Source organism: Gopherus evgoodei, chromosome 5 (assembly GCF_007399415.2).
Source record: "Gopherus evgoodei ecotype Sinaloan lineage chromosome 5, rGopEvg1_v1.p, whole genome shotgun sequence".
In the NCBI taxonomy this organism is placed as follows: Eukaryota; Metazoa; Chordata; order Testudines; family Testudinidae; genus Gopherus; species Gopherus evgoodei.
Window position 1 is genome coordinate 25061435 of NC_044326.1, and position 18654 is coordinate 25080088.

At 42.7% G+C, this 18654-nt stretch overlaps 1 protein-coding gene across 1 annotated transcript in view; it reads right to left on the reverse strand.

Annotated features, from left to right (window-relative positions):
• The window catches only part of MAN2B2 (mannosidase alpha class 2B member 2), an 81116-nt gene that overhangs the window by 40789 nt on the left and 21673 nt on the right, over window positions 1–18654 (reverse strand). The window contains 5 exon segments of the mRNA XM_030563250.1: window positions 546–736; window positions 7070–7268; window positions 14577–14675; window positions 14678–14756; window positions 16077–16192. Of these exon segments, the coding sequence (XP_030419110.1) occupies window positions 546–736; window positions 7070–7268; window positions 14577–14675; window positions 14678–14756; window positions 16077–16192 (684 nt within the window).

Below are 18654 nucleotides of genomic sequence, written 5' to 3' on the forward strand. Positions count from 1 at the left end.
AAGGGGGAGCTGGGTCGAAAAGAGGAAGGGAGTGTCTCTTCTCTTAGAGGCTTTCCAGCGTCAACCAGTGAGAGACTATTACCCAGTGTTTTCCCACTAGGTTTACTTTGTTTTATGACCATTTTGTGGATAATAAAACAAGTCCAGAGGAAAGGGCCTTAATAGGGTGGAGGCATGGAACTTATTTGCCTTTCTACGCTGGTGACGCCTACCACTAGCTCTCTCTCACACACACACACACACACACACACACAGCACACACACACACACACACACACACACACACACACACACACACACACACACACACACACACACACACACACACACCCCCATAAGTGACAGTACATCACCAAACAACTTGATTTGTGGGCACAATCAGGTCCTTGACTGACTGAATTCTATTAGTTGTGCCCACCAACTAACTGCAGATGCAAATTATTGCCCAATACTTGCATGACAATTATAATTTGTGAATTCATCTTCAAAAGTGATGTTTGGTAACAGTGTATATAATTTTCCTAATCAAAAATGTATAAGTTTACCTCAGAGACTGCCCATCTAAGACTGCGGAGCTGCTGTAAGGCCCAGAATTTACAAACAGAACCTGCTGGGTATTTCTGAACATACTGTGTGAAAAATGACTCTCCAGCGCAGAGAAGTGAACTTGCTCTTCGTGCAATTCCTTTTAAAACACTGCGGGAAGTATAAAACCCACTCCACGCTTGAAATGGTTCTATGAAAAATTTGAGAGACATGACACACAGTGAAGTACTGAACATTTCAGCCTGTGCTTACTCCATTTTTGACTAGTTATACTCCTTGACTATGCAACTTCTTACCTATAAAAAGCAACAGCTGGTGAGGGGAAAATAAGCTAAGCATCATGTGGAACAAGTCACAGCACTCTCTCCCCACCCATTCACCATGGAGCATTAAATAGACACAACCAGGAAGTTACAGTACTTTGTACTACAAACCCAGTAATCTGATTGCTGATCTGAGGCAATTATCTGTGAAAATAAGCCTCTTCTTACTGAAACTAAGTTCCCATGAAACTGTACAAGACAAATTCAGCAGCGTCATTGGAGCACATTATATTTTTAACTAATAAGATAAGGGCTTTATGATTGCTAGTTATCCTTTGTTATGAACCATCCATATGCCTGACTAAAAAGAGGAGGGAAAACTGAATAAGCTTTAATTTCATTTCCTTGGCTGGAGTAGAATGCGTGATATGGCAACATCCACTCAAGACGACGTGAGATTGCAAAATGTATCAACAGATGCCCTCAAGTGGTCAAAGAGGAGAATTTCAATTATTTGTTTGTGAGGCTAACAACAGAATATGTGGCCGTACAAAGTGCACAGACATTTAAATATATACTGCAATAATCATAGAATCATGGAATATCAGGGGTGGAAGGGACCTCAGGAGATTATCTAGTCCAACCCCCTGCTCAAAGCAGGACCAACACCAACTAACTCATCACAGCCACGGCTTTGTCAAGCTGGGCCTTAAAAACCTCTAAGGAAGGAGATTCCACCACCTCCCTAGGTAACCCATTCCAGTGCTTCACCACCCTCCTAGTGAAAAAGTTTTTCCTAATATCCAACCTAAACCTCCCCCACTGTAACTTGAGACCACTACTCCTTGTTCATCTATCATCTGGTACCACTGAGAACAGTCTAAATCCATCCTCTTTGGAACCCCCTTTCAGGTAGTTGAAAGCAGCTATCAAATCTCTTCTGCAGACTAAACAATCCCAGTTCCCTCAGCCTCTCCTCATAAATCATGTGCTCCAGCCCCCTAATCATTTTTGTTGCCCTCTGCCAGACTCTTTCCAATTTTTCCCACATCCTTCTTGTAGTGTGGGGCTCAAAACTGGACACAGTGCTCCAGATGAGACCTCATCAATGCCGAATAGAGGGGAATGATCATGTCCCTCGATCTGCAGGCAATGCTCCTACTTATACAGCCCAAAATGCCGTTAGCCTTCTTGGCAACAAGGGCACACTGTCGATTCATATCCAGCTTCTCATCCACTGTAACTCGTAGGTCCTTTTCTGCAGAACTACTGCCTAGCCACTCAATCCCTAGTCTGTAGCAGTGCATGGGATTCTTGCATCCTAAGTGAAGGATTCTTCACTTGTCCCTGTTGAACCTCATCAGATTTCTTTTGGCCCAATCTTCTAATTTGTCTAGTCCCTCTGTATCCTATCCTTACCCTCCAGTATATCTACCACTCCTCCCAGTTTAGTGTCATCTGCAAACTTGCTGAGGGTGCAATCCACGCCATCCTCCAGATCATTAATGAAGATACTGAACAAAACCGGCCCCAGAACTGACTCTTGGGGCACTCTGCTTGATATCAGCTGCCAACTAGACATGGAGCCATCGATCACTACCCGTTCAGCCCAACGATCTAGCCAGCTTTCTATCCACTTTATAGTCCATTCATCCAGCCCATACTACTTTAACTTGCTGGCAAGAATACTGTCGGAGATGGTACCAAAAACTTTGCTAAAGTCAAGGAATAACATGTCCACTGCTTTTCCCTCATTCACAGAGCCAGTTATCTCATCATAGAAGGCAATTAGGTTAGTCAGGCATGACTTGTCCTTGGTGAATCCATGCTGATTGTTCCTGATCACTTTCCTCTCCTCTAAGTGATTCAGAATTGATTCCTTGAGGACCTGCTCCATGATTTTTCCGGGACTGAGGTGAGGCTGACTGGCCTGTAGTTACCTGGATTCTCCTCCTTCCCTTTTTTAAAGATGGGCACTGCATAGGCTTTTTCTAGTCCATCCAGGACCTCCACGGATCTCCATGAGTTTTCAAGATAATGGCAACGGCTCTGCAATCAATTCATCAACTCCTTTAGCACCCTTGGATGCAGTGCATCCAGCCCATGGACTTGTGCTCATCCAGCTTTTCTAAACAGTCCTGAACCACTTCTTTCTCCACAGAGGGCTGGTCACCTCCTCCCCATACTGGGCTACCCAGTGCAGCAGTCTGGGAGCTGAGCTTGTTCGTGAAGACAGAGGCAAAAAAAGCATTGAGTACATTAGCTTTTTCCACATCCTCTGTCACTAGGTTGCCTCCTAGACCACACCAGGAGCTGGTGACAGGCACAGAGAGTGTTTAGATCTCCTAGCACATTGAGGGTGCTACCATAACCCAAATAAGTAATGACAGCCAACTGCAGCATGTAAAGTACATTGAACGTACAGGCAGGTAAAACATGCAAGAGGCGGGACTGTGGTGGTTTGCTCATGGCAAGTACTCACAGGACGTTTATCAGTGCATTACCTGAAATGATGCAATCCCTAGATGGAGGTGTGTGAGTCAGTACAGTTATATCATTCTGTATAATTAGTCATTGGAAGCAATGATCTCTTTTCATCATTAATTAAAAAAATACGTTAACAGCAGTAATGCCACAGAATATTGGGTAAGCAAATTAAATATAGTCCAGAATACTCATGTGTCTATCCAGAGCGCAAAGGAAAATGATGAAACAGCCATGGCTAAACTTACATAAAAAACAGAAGCAACGAACGGTTACTGCCATGAGTGAATGAAATTTGGCAAGCCTGACCCTTATCCACCGGTAGCCACATCTGCCTCTGAGTTGGAAGAACACTTTCCTGGTGTTTTGTAGGCACCCTGAAGCAAATTCCCAGTATTAGGAACTGAGATGTCAGCCTAACTTCAATACCTTGAAAGATACTGGAAGAAATTAAGCAATCAATTTGTAAGCACCCAGAAAATAATTAGGTTATAAAGAATAGCCAATATGAATGTCTCAAAAACAAATCATGTCAAATAAACCTAATTTACTCCTTTGACAGGGTTACTGGCCCAGTGGATAGGGGAGAAACAACAGATGTGATATCTCTTGATTTTAGTAAGGCTTCTGACACAGTCCCGTGTGACCGTCTCATAAGCAAACTAGAGAAATGTGGTCTCGATGAAATCAGTTTAAGTAGGCTTGGAAGGATCAGATTTTTACTGGTAAATGTCAGTTTCACTGTACACTCACAAACCGACAAAAATAAATGTTTCCCTCAATAATAACTGAAATTTACAGATAAGCAAAGAAAGAAAAATGCTGCTTGAAAACTTATCAGACTTTGATGTAAGGCTATTTCCTTTGTATGTTTTGACATGCAATGTTGAAAATGTGTTTTAACAATTATAAAGCTTCAGTTTTTTTAAATCAATGTCTGCTATCATTAAATAATTGTCTGACCTGCCATTTTATCTGGCACTATTCCCATAATTTCTCATAATTGTGAAAATTTAAATTGATAAAAATTGAAAAAAATACTTAAAAATAAACATTGATATTATCCATTGAAATTATTTAAAAAAACCTCAAATTTCGCCAAGCCTAACTATAAACTGGCTGAAGGACCACAGTCAAAGAGTAACTATCCATGGCTCCCTGTTAAATTGGGAGGGCATACCTCACGGAGTGCTACAACGGTTTGACTGATAATATTCAACATTTTCAGATGGTATTAAGCTGTGAGGGGTTGCAAGCCCTTTGGAGGCCAAAATTAGAATTCAAAATGACTTTGATGAATTGGTCTGAAACAAGATGAAATTTAAAAAAGACAAGAGCAACGTTCTACACTTAGGAAGGAAAAATAAAATGCACAGATTGGGTAATAATTAGTGAAGGCAACAGCAGGGCTGAAAAGGATCTGAGATTATTATGGGTCACAAATTGAATATCAGTCAACAATGTGATGCAGTGGAGAAAAAGGGCAGTATAATTTTGGGGTGCATAAACAAGAATATCATACATAAGACACAGGAGGCAACTGCTCTGTTGTACTTGGCACTGGTGAGGCCTCAGCTGGAGTACTGGATTCAGTTTTGGGCACCATACTATGTGAAAGAAGTGGACAAATTGGAGAGAGTGTCCAGAGAAGAGTAACAAAAATGATACAAGGTTTAGAAAACCTGACCTATGAGGAAAGGTTAAAAAACCTGGGCATGTTTAGTATTGAGAAAAGAAGATTGAGGGCATACCAGATAACAAGTCTTCTAATATATTAAGTACTGTTAGAAAGAGGATGGTGATCAATTGTGCTGCACATCCACTGAAGGCAGGACAAGAAGTAATGGGCTTACTCTGCAGCAAGGACTACTGGGTTATATATTAGGAAAAACTTTCTAACTATAAAGGTAGTTAATCACTGAAATAGACTTCCCAGAGAGATTGTGGAATCTCTGTTGTTGTTGGTTTAAGAACAGCTTGGCTAAACACCTGTCAGGGACAGTCTAGGTTTACTTGGTCCTGCCTTTGTGCCAGGGGCTGGACTAGATGAACTCTCAAGGTCCCTTCCAGGCCTATAGTTCTATGATGTCTTCTCTGGTATAAATATTGCACTTTTGTACCTAAGATGTCCAGAATCACATGGGTACTTTGAGTTCCCAGCAGCACTACGACAACCTGAGTAGCTCCACATGGTACAGCAAGTACTGCCCAACTCGAAAGAAGATAATCTGGGAAGCCTGTTAAAATTATATATCTGTCAAGTGCTCCAGAGGCATAGGAGGACAACAGGATTAGTGAATTACTCTAAGGTAGGTAATTCCACCCTCCCTAACAGTGGCAAATAAAAGTTCAGATATTTATAGATCGCTTTCATGTCTCCTCTTTGCCATATCTTATCCTATCCGTGCAATTCCAGTTCCTCTGGTCTGTTTTTACAGGACAAAAAAAACGAGGAGTCCTTGTGGCACCTTAGAGACTAACACATTTATTTGGGCATAAGCTTTCATAGGCTAGAACCAACTTCATCAGATGTGTATGAAGTAAAAAATACAGGAGGATGGGGTGCTTTACCAAGTGTAAGGTCAGTCTAACGAGATAAACCATTTATCTAGCCCATGAAAGCTTATGCCCAAATAAATGTGTTAGTCTCTAAGGTGCCACGAGGACTCCTCGTTTTTTTTGCTGATACAAACTAACATGGCTACCACTGAATCCTTTTACAGGACATGCACTCTATTTCTCTCATCAGCTTTGTATCCCTCTTTGGGTATTTTTCAGTTTATCACTTTCCCTTCTGTGCTGTGAAGCTCAAAGCACAGTGATCTTACTAACAATAAATAGAGAGAGACTGATTTTTTTAGGCAGTACAATAAGCATACCCAGTACTGCCAAATCCCTATTAAGACAGAGCTTAATTTCCTCCTCTTATGTTACATCAGTGTAAATCTGATGACTTCAGTGGAGTTACTCCATATTACACTGGTGTAATAAAGCAGAATTTGGCTCAGGATCCCTGTCCCAGAGTTCACAAGTTATCACCTTTCTGATTTCATAAGACCTACTTCTGTAAATACACTCCATAGCAGCATGGCTTTAAACTAGTTTTTATATATAAACAACAGCACTGCACTACAAGCTTATGTCTAGTGCACTTGACATCACCCCTTCTTCCCCAACTGCATCTTCATATTGCTGTTTGCTAACCAGTTTTCAGCTTGTGATCATGCTTGGTATTATTGCTCCTTCATCACACATAGTCTTGTATCTTCCCACTGAATTCTCTCACTGAACTTTGCCTAGTTGTTCTAAATTCTGCATATCTAATCCACTGTACATGGCTTTCCCAAATTCCTGACTTGCAATCGTCAGGGGATCTGATTAGTGCATTATTCCATCTTTCAGGTCATCAGAGATTCAACCAACAGTGGCAGCACATACAGATATGTATATACCTCAAACCTAACCCTTCCTGGGGTTTGCCTTTGTTGATACTCACAGAGCAAAGACAAATTTCAAGCTAAATTTTTTCCCAAGACATGGTTTTCCTTTCAGGACCCCTTAGGTTCCATCCCTAGTTCCTGCTGCCTCAGAAAGACACTCCAATCCCTCTTATATTTCTGAATTGGAGCTAATAGAGCCACCAAATCGGAAAGAGTAAGTTAAGAGAAAAGCTCCTTATGCTCCTGTTACACTGTGTTACAATAAACTAACCCTAATGCCAGCTACTGATATCCATCAGTATATGCAGTGTATAAAAAAAACATATTGTTAAGTACCTGTTGAATACGGAAGAAAGTCTTGAAAATTCTGAATGTCCCATGTGAGGTTTCTGTTATACAATGCCTGGAAGTAATCACTGACAGTGGAATACTGGACGGTCACTCCAAATTGATCAGCATGCTTGTTAATATAATCTAATAATGGGTCCATGTTGGAGTACTGAACTGATGCATTAAAGAACTGTTTGTCACAACCCTGCAATTTAGAAAATAACATATCTGTATGAATTAGTGGCAGTTGTAGTTATAGTCATAGTCAGAGTTCCAAGAGTTTATGGCCTGAAGGGCCCACCAGATCATCTAATGTGACCTCTCTGCATATCACAGGCTACTAACTACCCTCCAGTCAACCCTCACACCAAGCCCAAGAATCAGAATTAGACCAAAATATTACAGACCTCAGGAGACTGAATCATTGTGTGCCACAGGCAAGGAACAGGAGGAGCTGAGGTACCCTTGTAATGGCTGGGAATTGATCAAGCGAGCCATCCCCCAGAAGATCCCAGCAAGTGGCCCAAAGGTCATTAACTTCCATGATGAGGTAGTTTAACAATGTTCTTATATTACAATTCTTAACCACTGTAAAACATCATTCTTCCTTCTGAGTTCATCTGCATAAACCAGTCAAAAGTTAAGGGCCCAAGTAACAAGAATGGGTTTGATTATTCAAATAGGACAACTGACAACTTACTGGTCCAGTAAAAATGATTACCTCACCCACCTTGTCTCTCTAATATCCTGGGACGCACATGGCTACAGCAACACTGACCATCTGCCATGACCGACAGGAATTAAATTAGTCTACACTGCACAACTCAAAGCCCAGGCATTTCCTTGGTAGGGAGGTTGCCCAGTGTGTCTATCTGATATCTGGCAAGGGCAGATGTCAGATCTCTGTCAATTCTCTCATTCCTTTCCTTGCTCTTGACAAAAAGAGAGGGAGTTTGTATGTATTTTTGTGAGCCGAAAATACACAATCTTACATCAGCAATGAGTAATTGGTGGAGAGGAAAGAAACAACAAAGCACACTAACAATCTGGACAGAATAACCACATATGTTACACAATTTATTGACAACTCCCTGCCTAGAATATGATAATCCCTAATCTAATAAGTGGATAAACGAATAGTTAAATGAGATAATGAATGCACATAATATAGAAGGCCAGATTATCCAAAATTCATGTGCATAACTACACATTTAATTTGGATGCCCACTTCAACTGACTGCGTCTGCATACTGAGCATGTGTGTACACATGTGTATCTAATACGAAGCACAGCTATTTATTATTATTGTGCGCTCAATCATAGCAAATGCACAGAAAAATTAGGCACACAATTAAAATTACTCAGCCAGTGTATTATGTGTACACTCTTAAAATCAGTTTAATTATAGATTTGTATGATGCACCATGATATATTCTTGGAAATCTTCCTCTTCTGCAGACAAACTTCTTTGAACACACTGCCTTTCAAAAACAATGAGGAGTTCTTGTGGCACCTTAGAGCAGGGGTCGGCAACCTTTCAGAAGTGGTGTGCCAAGTCTTCATTTATTCACTTAAATTTAAGGTTTCGTGTGCCAGTAATACATTTTAACATTTTTAGAAGGTCTGAGTCATCATTATATAACTAAACTATTGTATGTAAAGTAAATAAGATTTTTAAAATGTTTAAGCAGCTTCATTTAAAATTAAACTAAAATGCAGATCTTACTAGTTTAGTGTGATCCTTGCCCTTACTTTTCCTTGCTGGGTTTTTCAATGTCTGGGCACGTATTTGGATACTTTAAGCTGCACACAGGCTTCTGAGTGATCAGTTGTTAACAGGCTCCGAGAGGGACAGAGGACAGATTTCATGTATGAAAATACCTGTTCACACAGGTATGTGGATTCAAATGCTGAAAGTATTGCAAACGCAATTTTCTTCAACCAGTTCAATTTCACTGGCAGGACATCCAGCAGGTCAGAATAGAGGCCCCATGATCTCTCTCAGTAGCTTCAAGTATACTCTGCAGATCTCCAAACTTTGATGCCCACAATTCTGAGCTTTTTACTGAATGAGCTGCATTTTGAAATCTTCAACACTCATCCACTGAAATACGACAAATCCAAGTTGCTTTTGCTGAACTTTTCAGGTTTAATTAGAAAAGAAAGCGTTGGGCCAAATTGCTGGAAATCTTGAAATCTGTCAGAAAATTCTGATTCCAGTTCTTGCATGTACATTCCAATCTCATCAACACTGACAGTGGAACATGCTGATAGCTCTTTTATGTGTTGGAAGTAACGGAAAGTCTAAGTTTGAATATCTAGTGAAAAAACTGCTAGTTTTACAACAAATGCCTTCCAGGCTTCATAAAGATCCAGAACCGTTTGGCCTGCACCCAGGAGACAGAGGTTGAGTTTGTTTAGGTGAGTGGTGATGTCAGTTAGAAACATTAGCTTACACGGTTTGGGGTAGTTTTGTCCTTTTTCTGACAAAAAGGCCTTGATTGCATCAAAACAGTTTACAAAGCACACCATAACCTTGGCACGACTTAGCCACCAAATGTTCCTGCGAAGTGGAATGTCGTTATAAGCACTGTCCATCTCTTCTAGCAGTGCTTGAAACTGTTTGAGTCAAAGCAGATCGAGTGACAAGGAAATTCACAATTTGCACGACTATATTCATCACATTATTAAGCTCTGAATTAGAAATTTTAGCACACAGGTTTTCTTGATGGATGATACAGTGAAATTTGACTGTCGGGCAGCCAATTTGATCTTCAAGTAACTTTACAAATCCCTTCTGTTTTCCGACCATGGCAGGAGCACCATCTATTGTGACACAAAGTATTTTTCTGATGTCAACTCCTCGTTCTTCAAAATAGTTTACAAAACATTCCACTATATTCTTCCCCCTTTTGCTGTGCCATGCAGGGGTTTAATGGCAACAAAGTTCCTCTTGGATTTCATTGGAAGCACGATATCTTGCAAAAACTGCCAAATGTGGAATGCCATTTATATCCATGCTCTCATCAACTGCAACGCTAAATACTGCTATGTCTTTTAATGCAGTCATCTGCTTTTCGTTAATGTTTTCTGCCATTTTGCTTACGCGTCTTTCAACTGTTCTGGCAGAGACAGGCAGTTCTTTTATTTTAGATACGATAGTATCTTTATTTGGCAAAACATTGAACAAAACCCCTGAACTGCTGAGAAAAACTTCTTTTATATATTCCCAATCTGTAAATGGCTCTCTGTTTTTTGCACTGCACAATCTTGTAACTTCCTTCTGTGACTTGAATTTTACTTACAATTAAGCATTTAAAAACACTGCTTTGCTTCTTATATCCTGCTACTGCCTTTTTGATCAATTCAGTCTTGTCTGCTTCATCAAGAAAGGTTTTGTCGTGCTTTGTTTGAAAATGTCGTTGAACACCTGATGTGCGACAACCAACACTTTCACAACAGAAGCACAAACAGCACAGCTCTTCTTTTGAATAAATCCAAACGGGTCTGAAGAAAGCTGAAATGAACAGACATCTAACTTTGCTTCCTTAGGAGCTGACATTTTGTTAAATGTACCCACAACTCAACTCCACCAGAGAGGTCCTTTGGGGCCATCTGCCTGTCCCAAGTCAGGATAAAGGAGGAGGGTTGGGCATGGGGCTAGCAACTCCATCCCGTAAAAAATCAACCTGCTACAGAAAAGCCAACAATAGAGACAACAGAGACTTTTACCCTGGAAAAAGAAGGGTCTTCAACTAGAAGATGCATGACGCTGGGTGGTAAAAGCTGTGAGGAAGCCACTAAGCCGATTACCCTTCTTGCAACCAGGAGGATTACCATAGGCACATGGAACATGAGGACCATGTACGAGTCAGGAAAGATGGCGCAGGTTGCAGCAGAGATGAGGAGCAACAACCTGACCCTATTAGGCATTAGCGAGACAAGATGGACGCAAGAAGGACAGAGACGACTGTTGACAGGAGAGCTGTTGCTGTATTTAGGACATGAAGAGAGGGACGCACCCCACACACAGGGAGTAGGCTTCATGTTGTCCAAGCAGGCACAGAGAGCACTGATTGGTTGGGAGGCACATGGTCCCAGGATCATTACAGCATCCTTCAGAACTAAAATGAAGAGGATTAAGATGAATGTTGTTCAGTGCTACGCTCCAACTAATGACAGCAAAGAGGACAAAGATTATTTTTACAACAGACTCCAGAAAATATTAGAGATTCTCCCAGACAAAGACATCATCATCCTTATGGGAGACTTTAATGCCAAATTGACCTGACAACACAGGATACGAACAAGTCATGGGGACCCACGCTCTGGGAGAGATGAGTGAGAATGGAGAGAGATTGGGATCTGCGTGCACTTACTACCTCCTATGACCAAGTTGCTATCTTTCCTCACAAGTGGATCCACAAGAGTACCTGGGTATCACCAGCAGGCATGACAGAAAATCAGATCGATCATGTCTGCATTAGCAAGAAGTTCAGAAGATCCTTGCAGGACGTTAAAGTTAGAAGAGGAGCAGACGCGGCGTCCGACCATCACTTAGTGGTGGTCAGATTGAAGCTGAAGCTGAAAAAGAACTGGACAGATGCGTCAGACAGAAGAGTGAAGTACAAAGTCAGCCTTCTGAAGGACCATAAGACCAAGGAAGATTTTGGACTGATGCTGAAGAATAAGTTTTCAGTATTACAGGATTGGTCTGAGGAAGAGGAAGACAGTGTACTAAACAGATGGCAGAAAGTGAGAGAGACACTTAGGTCAGTATGCCAGGAAGTGCTTGGAATTAAGAAACACCAGCAGAAAGAGTGGATCACAGCAGAGACCTTGATCAAGATAGAAGACAGAAAGAAGAAGAAGGCAGCAGTCAATAACAGCAGGACTAGAGCAGCAAAGGCCAAAGCTCAAAAAGAGTAGCTGAAGCCATAGAGCAGTGAGAGGAATATCAGGAAGGACAAGAGAGAGTATGTGGATGAACTGGCAGCAGAAGCGGAGCAGGCAGCATACAGCGGTAATATGAAACAACTGTATGATACTACCAAGCGACTTTCTGGAAAGTTCAGCAAGCCAGAATGTCCCGTTAAAGACAAGCAGGGAAAGTCTATAACAGGAATAGAACAACGGATGAACAGATGGGTGGAGCACTTTGAGGAACTCCTGAACAGACCAGCACCACCAAATCCACCAGATATCAACCCAGCCAATGAGGACCTTCCAATTAATTGCGATAAACCAACCAGAGATGAGATCAGAAAAGCCATCACCATGATGAAGAATAGGAAGGCGGCTGGACCTGATGACATCCCAGCAGAGGCCCTGAAAGCAGACCTGGATGCTTCAGTGGAAATGCTGTACCCCCTCTTTGAGAAGATATGGGAAGAAGAAGTGATTCCGGTAGACTGGAAAAAGGGATATCTCATCAAAACCTGCAAGAAAGGAGATCTTAGCAACTGTGCCAATTATAGAGGAATCACACTCCTGTTGGTACCAGGGAAGGTCTTCAACCGAGTCCTCTTAGAGAGAATGAAGGATCCCATCGATCCACAGCTACAAGATGAACAGGCAGGTTTCCGGCAGAAGAGATCATGCACGGACCAGATAGCAACGCTTCGCATCATAGTCGAGCAGTCTATGGAGTGGAACTCCTCGTTGTACATCAACTTTGTTGATTATGAGAAAGCGTTCGATAGCGTGGATCGAGAGACCCTCTGGAAGCTCCTTCGGCACTACGGCATCCCAGCAGAGGTGGTCAACCTGATCAAGAACTCATATGACGGTATACACTGTAGAGTGATCCATGGAGAGCAGCTTACTAACAGCTTCCAGGTGCAAACTGGAGTCAGGCAAGGATGCTTGTTGTCACCATTTCTCTTTCTCCTCGTCATCGATTGAATTATGAGGACATCCACTTATGAGCGTAGGAACGGAATCCAGTGGACGTTGTGGACCCAGCTTGATGACCTGGACTTTGCTAATGACCTTGCACTCCTTTCGCACAGTAAACAGCAGATGCAAGAGAAGATCAACATAGTGGCAGCCACGTCATCACAGGTTGGCCTCAACACTCACAAGGACAAGACCAAGATCCTTAGGATTAACTCCATCAGCAATGACCCAGTCACACTGAATGGAAGCCCCCTGGAAGAAGTGCAGTCCTTCACCTACTAGGTAGCATCATTCGACCAGCAGGGTGGCACAGACGCAGACATCAAAGTAAGGATTGGTAAGGCAAGAGCAGACTTCTTACAGCTCAAGAACATCTGGAGCTCCAGAGAGCTGTCTTTGGCAATAAAAATTCGACTGTTCAACTCCAATGTGAAATCAGTCCTACTGTATGGAGCTGAAACCTGGAGGACAACCAAAACAACCATCAGGAAGATCCAGACCTTCAGTAATAGCTGCCTCAGAAGGATTCTCCAGATCCGCTGGCCAGACACCATCAGTAACATCCACCTCTTGGAGAGAACCTGTCAACTCCCAGCAGAGGAAGAAATCAGAAGGAGAAGGTGGGGTTGGATAGGACATACACTACGTAAGCAGCCAACTAACATCACCAGACAGGCACTGCGGTGGAAACCCCAAGGCAAGTGGAAAAGAGGCCATCCAAGAAACAGCTGGCGATGTGACCTTCAGGCTGATAGCAAAAAAATGGGCTATACCTGGAACCAGCTAGAGCGAATGGCCCAGGATAGAGGACTCTGCAGATCTGTGGTTGGCAGCCCACACCCCGATTGGGGTGACGGGCATGAGTGAGTGAGTGACCCCACAACTCACAGCAGAAAGAAAAATCTCGAAAGACGGCACACACAACGTCAAATGCAGTGCGCTGTTCCACGTGGCGTGATAGTGATGTAAGAAGCAAATCAGGACTTAAAAATATCCCAATGGTGCTAGAACAATTTTTAAGGTGGGGGTGATGAGCTGCACCCCCTCTTGCCTGTCTGCACCCCTCACTGCCCCAGGCTGGGACCAGTGGGCCACAGTTGGGGCCAGCTGCAGAGCACCAGGCAGGCAGCTGGGATCCCAGGCCAGCAGTTGAGCCACCCGGACTGGTGGCCAGGACCCAGGGCCGGCAGCGGGCTGAGCGGGGCCAGCGGACAGAACCCCAGGCTGGCAGCAGAGCCCCAAGGCCGGCAGTCAGGACCCGGGCAGTGTGAGTGCCACTGAAAATCAGCTCTCAGTGTTCTTGTTTCCAGACTAAACAAACCCAAGTTTTTTTAAATCTTTCCTCATAGATCATGTTTTCTAGACCTTTAATAATTTTTGTTGCTCTTCTCTGGACCCTCTCCAATTTGTCCAAACTTTCCTGAAATTCGGTGCCCAAAACTGGACACAATACTCCAGTTGAGGCCTAATCAGCACAGAGTAGAGAGGTGTCTTGCTTACAACACTCCTGCTAATACATCCCAGAATGATGTTTGCCTTTTTTGCAACAGTGTTACACTGTGGACTCATATTTAGCTTGTGGATGTGTCATTAAATTCTAAAGTGATATACTTACCCATGGCCATAGGACATCATCAGTTCGGAACCAGGCTGCCCTCTTTTTAATGTTTGCCACCATGGACTGTGCATAAAGATGAATGGTTGGCATCGGTAACAGGGGACACTCATGTTGGGGTAAACACCGTCTTTTGGTGGATCTGGGAAAACTGCAATTCCATTCCAATAGAAGCCGGACCTAAGTGGAAAGAGAAAGCAATACACTACAAAAATGATTTTTACAGCAAGTTGGGGAAAAAATGGATGAAAACATGCAGGGATACAAATCCAGTTTGGCACATGAGGATTCAGTAGCACAGTTCTGGTTTACACTGGTTCTCTGTGTTTAGTTTCTATTACATCCATGTGACTTTATGGGCCTCCAGTGGTGCTAGTATAAACACACTGAAAACTAAAGCTATAGGAGACGGTATATAGGGTCTGATAAAAGATATATTTGGCTTGAGTTAAAATAGCCTTGAAATATTCCTGCCCAGCCCCTGCTTTTCCTTAATGTCACTAGCTGCTTAAACAGAGTATGAACGAGATTGTAGGTTTAAGACTATCAAGGTTTTGTTTTAATGCAAGAGTTCTTAAACATTTCCATAGCATGGTCTATATGGCAGATTGCAAGCCACATCTACTGAGGTCCATTTCTTGATCAATGTAGCTTACAATGTATCACAGGGTTTTAGACTGCCGCCATCACTGTGGGCACCTTCCACGTAAAATCATTAGCAATAGCGAAATCCCTGTCCAACTTCACGGAGTCTCTAGCTCCTTTCCTCTTCAGGGATAAAAACAAACCTCTGTCTGGGGTACTTTGTGTTTATGCTGGTTGATTTGTTCGCTTCAGGCTATTTAGTTATATATCCTTTTTAACTTTTTGGGGGGGCATGTCAGGATAGATAGAGCTCTAAGTGTTGTGTGTGTCACTATTGCTATGGTGGAAAGGCTTTTTTAAAAGCCAATTCATTCTAACACTAACTTTTAATGTCAGGAATGGAGAATAAAGATTCTCCTGTGAGTTGCTGAGCACCCTCACCTCCCATTGAAGCCAGTGGTAATTGAGGGTTCTTAACATCTTGCAGGATTGAGTCTTACGAGTCTAGCCACCTTTTAAGCCTAATAGAAGCCTCTGACAAAAGAGAAAATGCAAAGTTCTCTTAATAAACTCAGCATCTCAGTCCTCTTAATAAGCTCAGCAGCCAGTCAGTCATTCTATACTTTGCCTAAAATCCTAAGGGCTCATCTTCACTTACAGCACTTCAGCTGTGCCACTGTAGTGCTCAAGTGAAGACACTTCTCCAGTCAGTGTAGTTAATCCACTTCCCCGAGAGAAACTCTCCTGTTGACATAGTGAAGGGTTAGGTCTACAACTACATTGCTCAGGGGTATGGATTTTTCACACCCCCGAACAACGTAGTTATACCAATATAGGTCTGTAGTGTAAACCTGGCCGAAAATTTGATATTATTGAAGTGACCAATATCTCTGCAGGGCTTGGAAGCATTCAAACCTGTTTGAAAAGGGTATTTGCGATGGTGTGCAGTAGCTGTACTGGTCCATAACATGAGTGAAGATCTCATGGTTTTCAGATAAAGAGGGAGAGCCCCTCCACACGAACTGAAGCTTCTAAAAAACACAAAAAGAAATACTGCAGAAAAAGAAATCATGGTAAGAAACCAAACCTGCAGATAATAGAGTACCATGATTAACTACACCTTGGGACTCAATTTTGCACTCCTTTGCATGAAGACAACTCCCACTGGCTTCAATGGAAGCTGTGCACATGTAACAGATTTGGGCTAGGAGGGCCCAACCCAACTCCCACTGTAATCAAGGAGAGTCTTCCACTGAAGAGGAACAAGGGGTAAAATCCTGGCCTATTGAAGTCAATGGGTGTTTTGCCATTACCTTTAGTGAAGCCAGGATTTCATCCAAGATTCATATAATCGCTGCCTAATGCCCAGCTTATTGGGCGAGACTCTTCCTTCAGTACACGTGTGCAACTCCTTACCTTCACTGGGGTTTGTGATGTTCAACCCCATAATTCTTTATGGAAATATGCTTATGAATGTATATATGACATAACTGAAATATGTTTTATGTTACATATGTCACGTAACATCTCTCTGAAAAGGTTATGTTCTACTGAATACACACATCCTATTTGTATGCATGTGTCATTTTTGTATTCAAAGTGATGAATATTGGCTGTGTACTTGTTTGAGTTTAAGTAGCCTTAGTAAAGCATTTGGTCAGCTTCTTGAGAAAGGAATGTGCAAATTAAGTGCCCAATCAAGAAACCCTTAACTGACAATGGATCTTGGAAGACTCCAATCCACATAAGAAGTTTTCCTGGAGACATTTAAGATAGCATGTGGGCAATGGCTGCTGCCTGTAAAAACCGAGTCATGCATGGACACGTGACTTGCCCATGTGATTCCAAAACTCCATCTTGAAGCTGGATTTTGCATAGGAGAGAGGAGGAGGTCTCCACCCACAAGAGAAAGTCTATTTAAACCTCTGTGAGACCCCTCCATTTTGTCTTCAGCTGCCTCAAGAGATAGCCTCTCCACCCCTAAGGATACCTGAAAGAAACTGGAACCAAGGATGGTAACCACGGGGGTGTGAGTGATTGTTGGACCCAGACTAGAAGGAGGCTAGTCTGTAAAAGAAGCTTACTGGAACATCTCTGAGGGTGAGGTTTCATCTGTAATCACTTTCTTACTGTATTAGGTTTAGACTTGCATGTTTTATTTTATTTTACTTGGTAATTCATTTTGTTCTGTCTGTTATTACTTGGAACCACTGAAATCCTACTTTTTGTATTTAATAAAAATCACTTTTAATTTATTAATTAACCCAGAGTATGCATTAATACCTGGGGGGAGAGGCGCAAACAGCTGTGCCTCTCTATCAGTGTTATAGAGGGCAAATAATTTATGAGTTTACCCTGTAAAAGCTTTATACAGTAACTCCTCACTTAATGTTGTAATGTTCCTGAAAAATGCAACTTTAAGCGAAACGATGTTAAGCGAATCCAATTTCCCCATAAGAATTAATGTAAAGGGGTGTGTGTGTTAAGTTCCAGGGAATTTTTTTTCATCAGACCAAAAACTATATATATATATATTACACACACACACAGAGAATACATTTTAAACGAATAATTTAATACTGTTCTCAGCTATGATGATTGTGAAGTTTGGTTGAGGTGGTGAAGTTAAGAGGGTAGAAGAGGGTGGGATATTTCCCAGGGAATGCCTTGCTCCTAAATCCCTGGTTTTCAGATTTTGTACTGGTGATCCCTTTCACATAGCCTCTGAGTGTGACCCCCCCCCATATAAATTAATTTTTTTTTAATATATTTAACACCATTATAAATGCTGGAGGCAAAGCAGGGTTTGGGATGGAGGCTGACAGCTCACAACCCCCCATGTAATAACCTCGTGACCACTTGAGAGGTCCCGACCCCGTTTGAGAACCCCTGTGCTAAATGATGAACTAGCACTCAGCTGAGCCCTCCAAGGCTAACACCTTGTTAATGTAGCCTCTCATCAACGCAGCACGAACAGAAGGGAGAGGAGACAGCAGAGCAGACAGAGACAGACACACCTTGTGTGTGGGAGAGAGAGAGATGCACACTGCCCCTTTAAGTAAGCTGACCCACTCTTAAGTGCATTGTCTTTTAAAGTGGATGAGGAAATTGAGACAGTAGCTGCTGCCCCAGGCTTGCTCTGTCTCTCTCTGTCCCTGTCCCCACCCTGCTCTATATGGAGAAGAAGGGGTAACCGAGGTTTAGAAGCAGATGGGAAGGGGACACCCTAACATTAGCCCCCTCCCTGTTACTCCCCTCCCCCCTTGTACAGCAAGCAGGAGGCTTGCGGAGCAGCTCCAAGGCAGAGGGCAGAAACAGCACATGGCAGTGGGGGGAGGGACAGCTGGACTGCCTGGCAATTGATAGCCTGCGGGGCAGCTGCTGCACAGGGAACTTAGGGGAGTGGGGAGCTGATGGGGGGCTGCCGGTTGAGCCTGGTTCGAAGCCCGCACCAACTAGCTGCACCAGGCTGCTCTTCCTGCAAGCAGTGGAC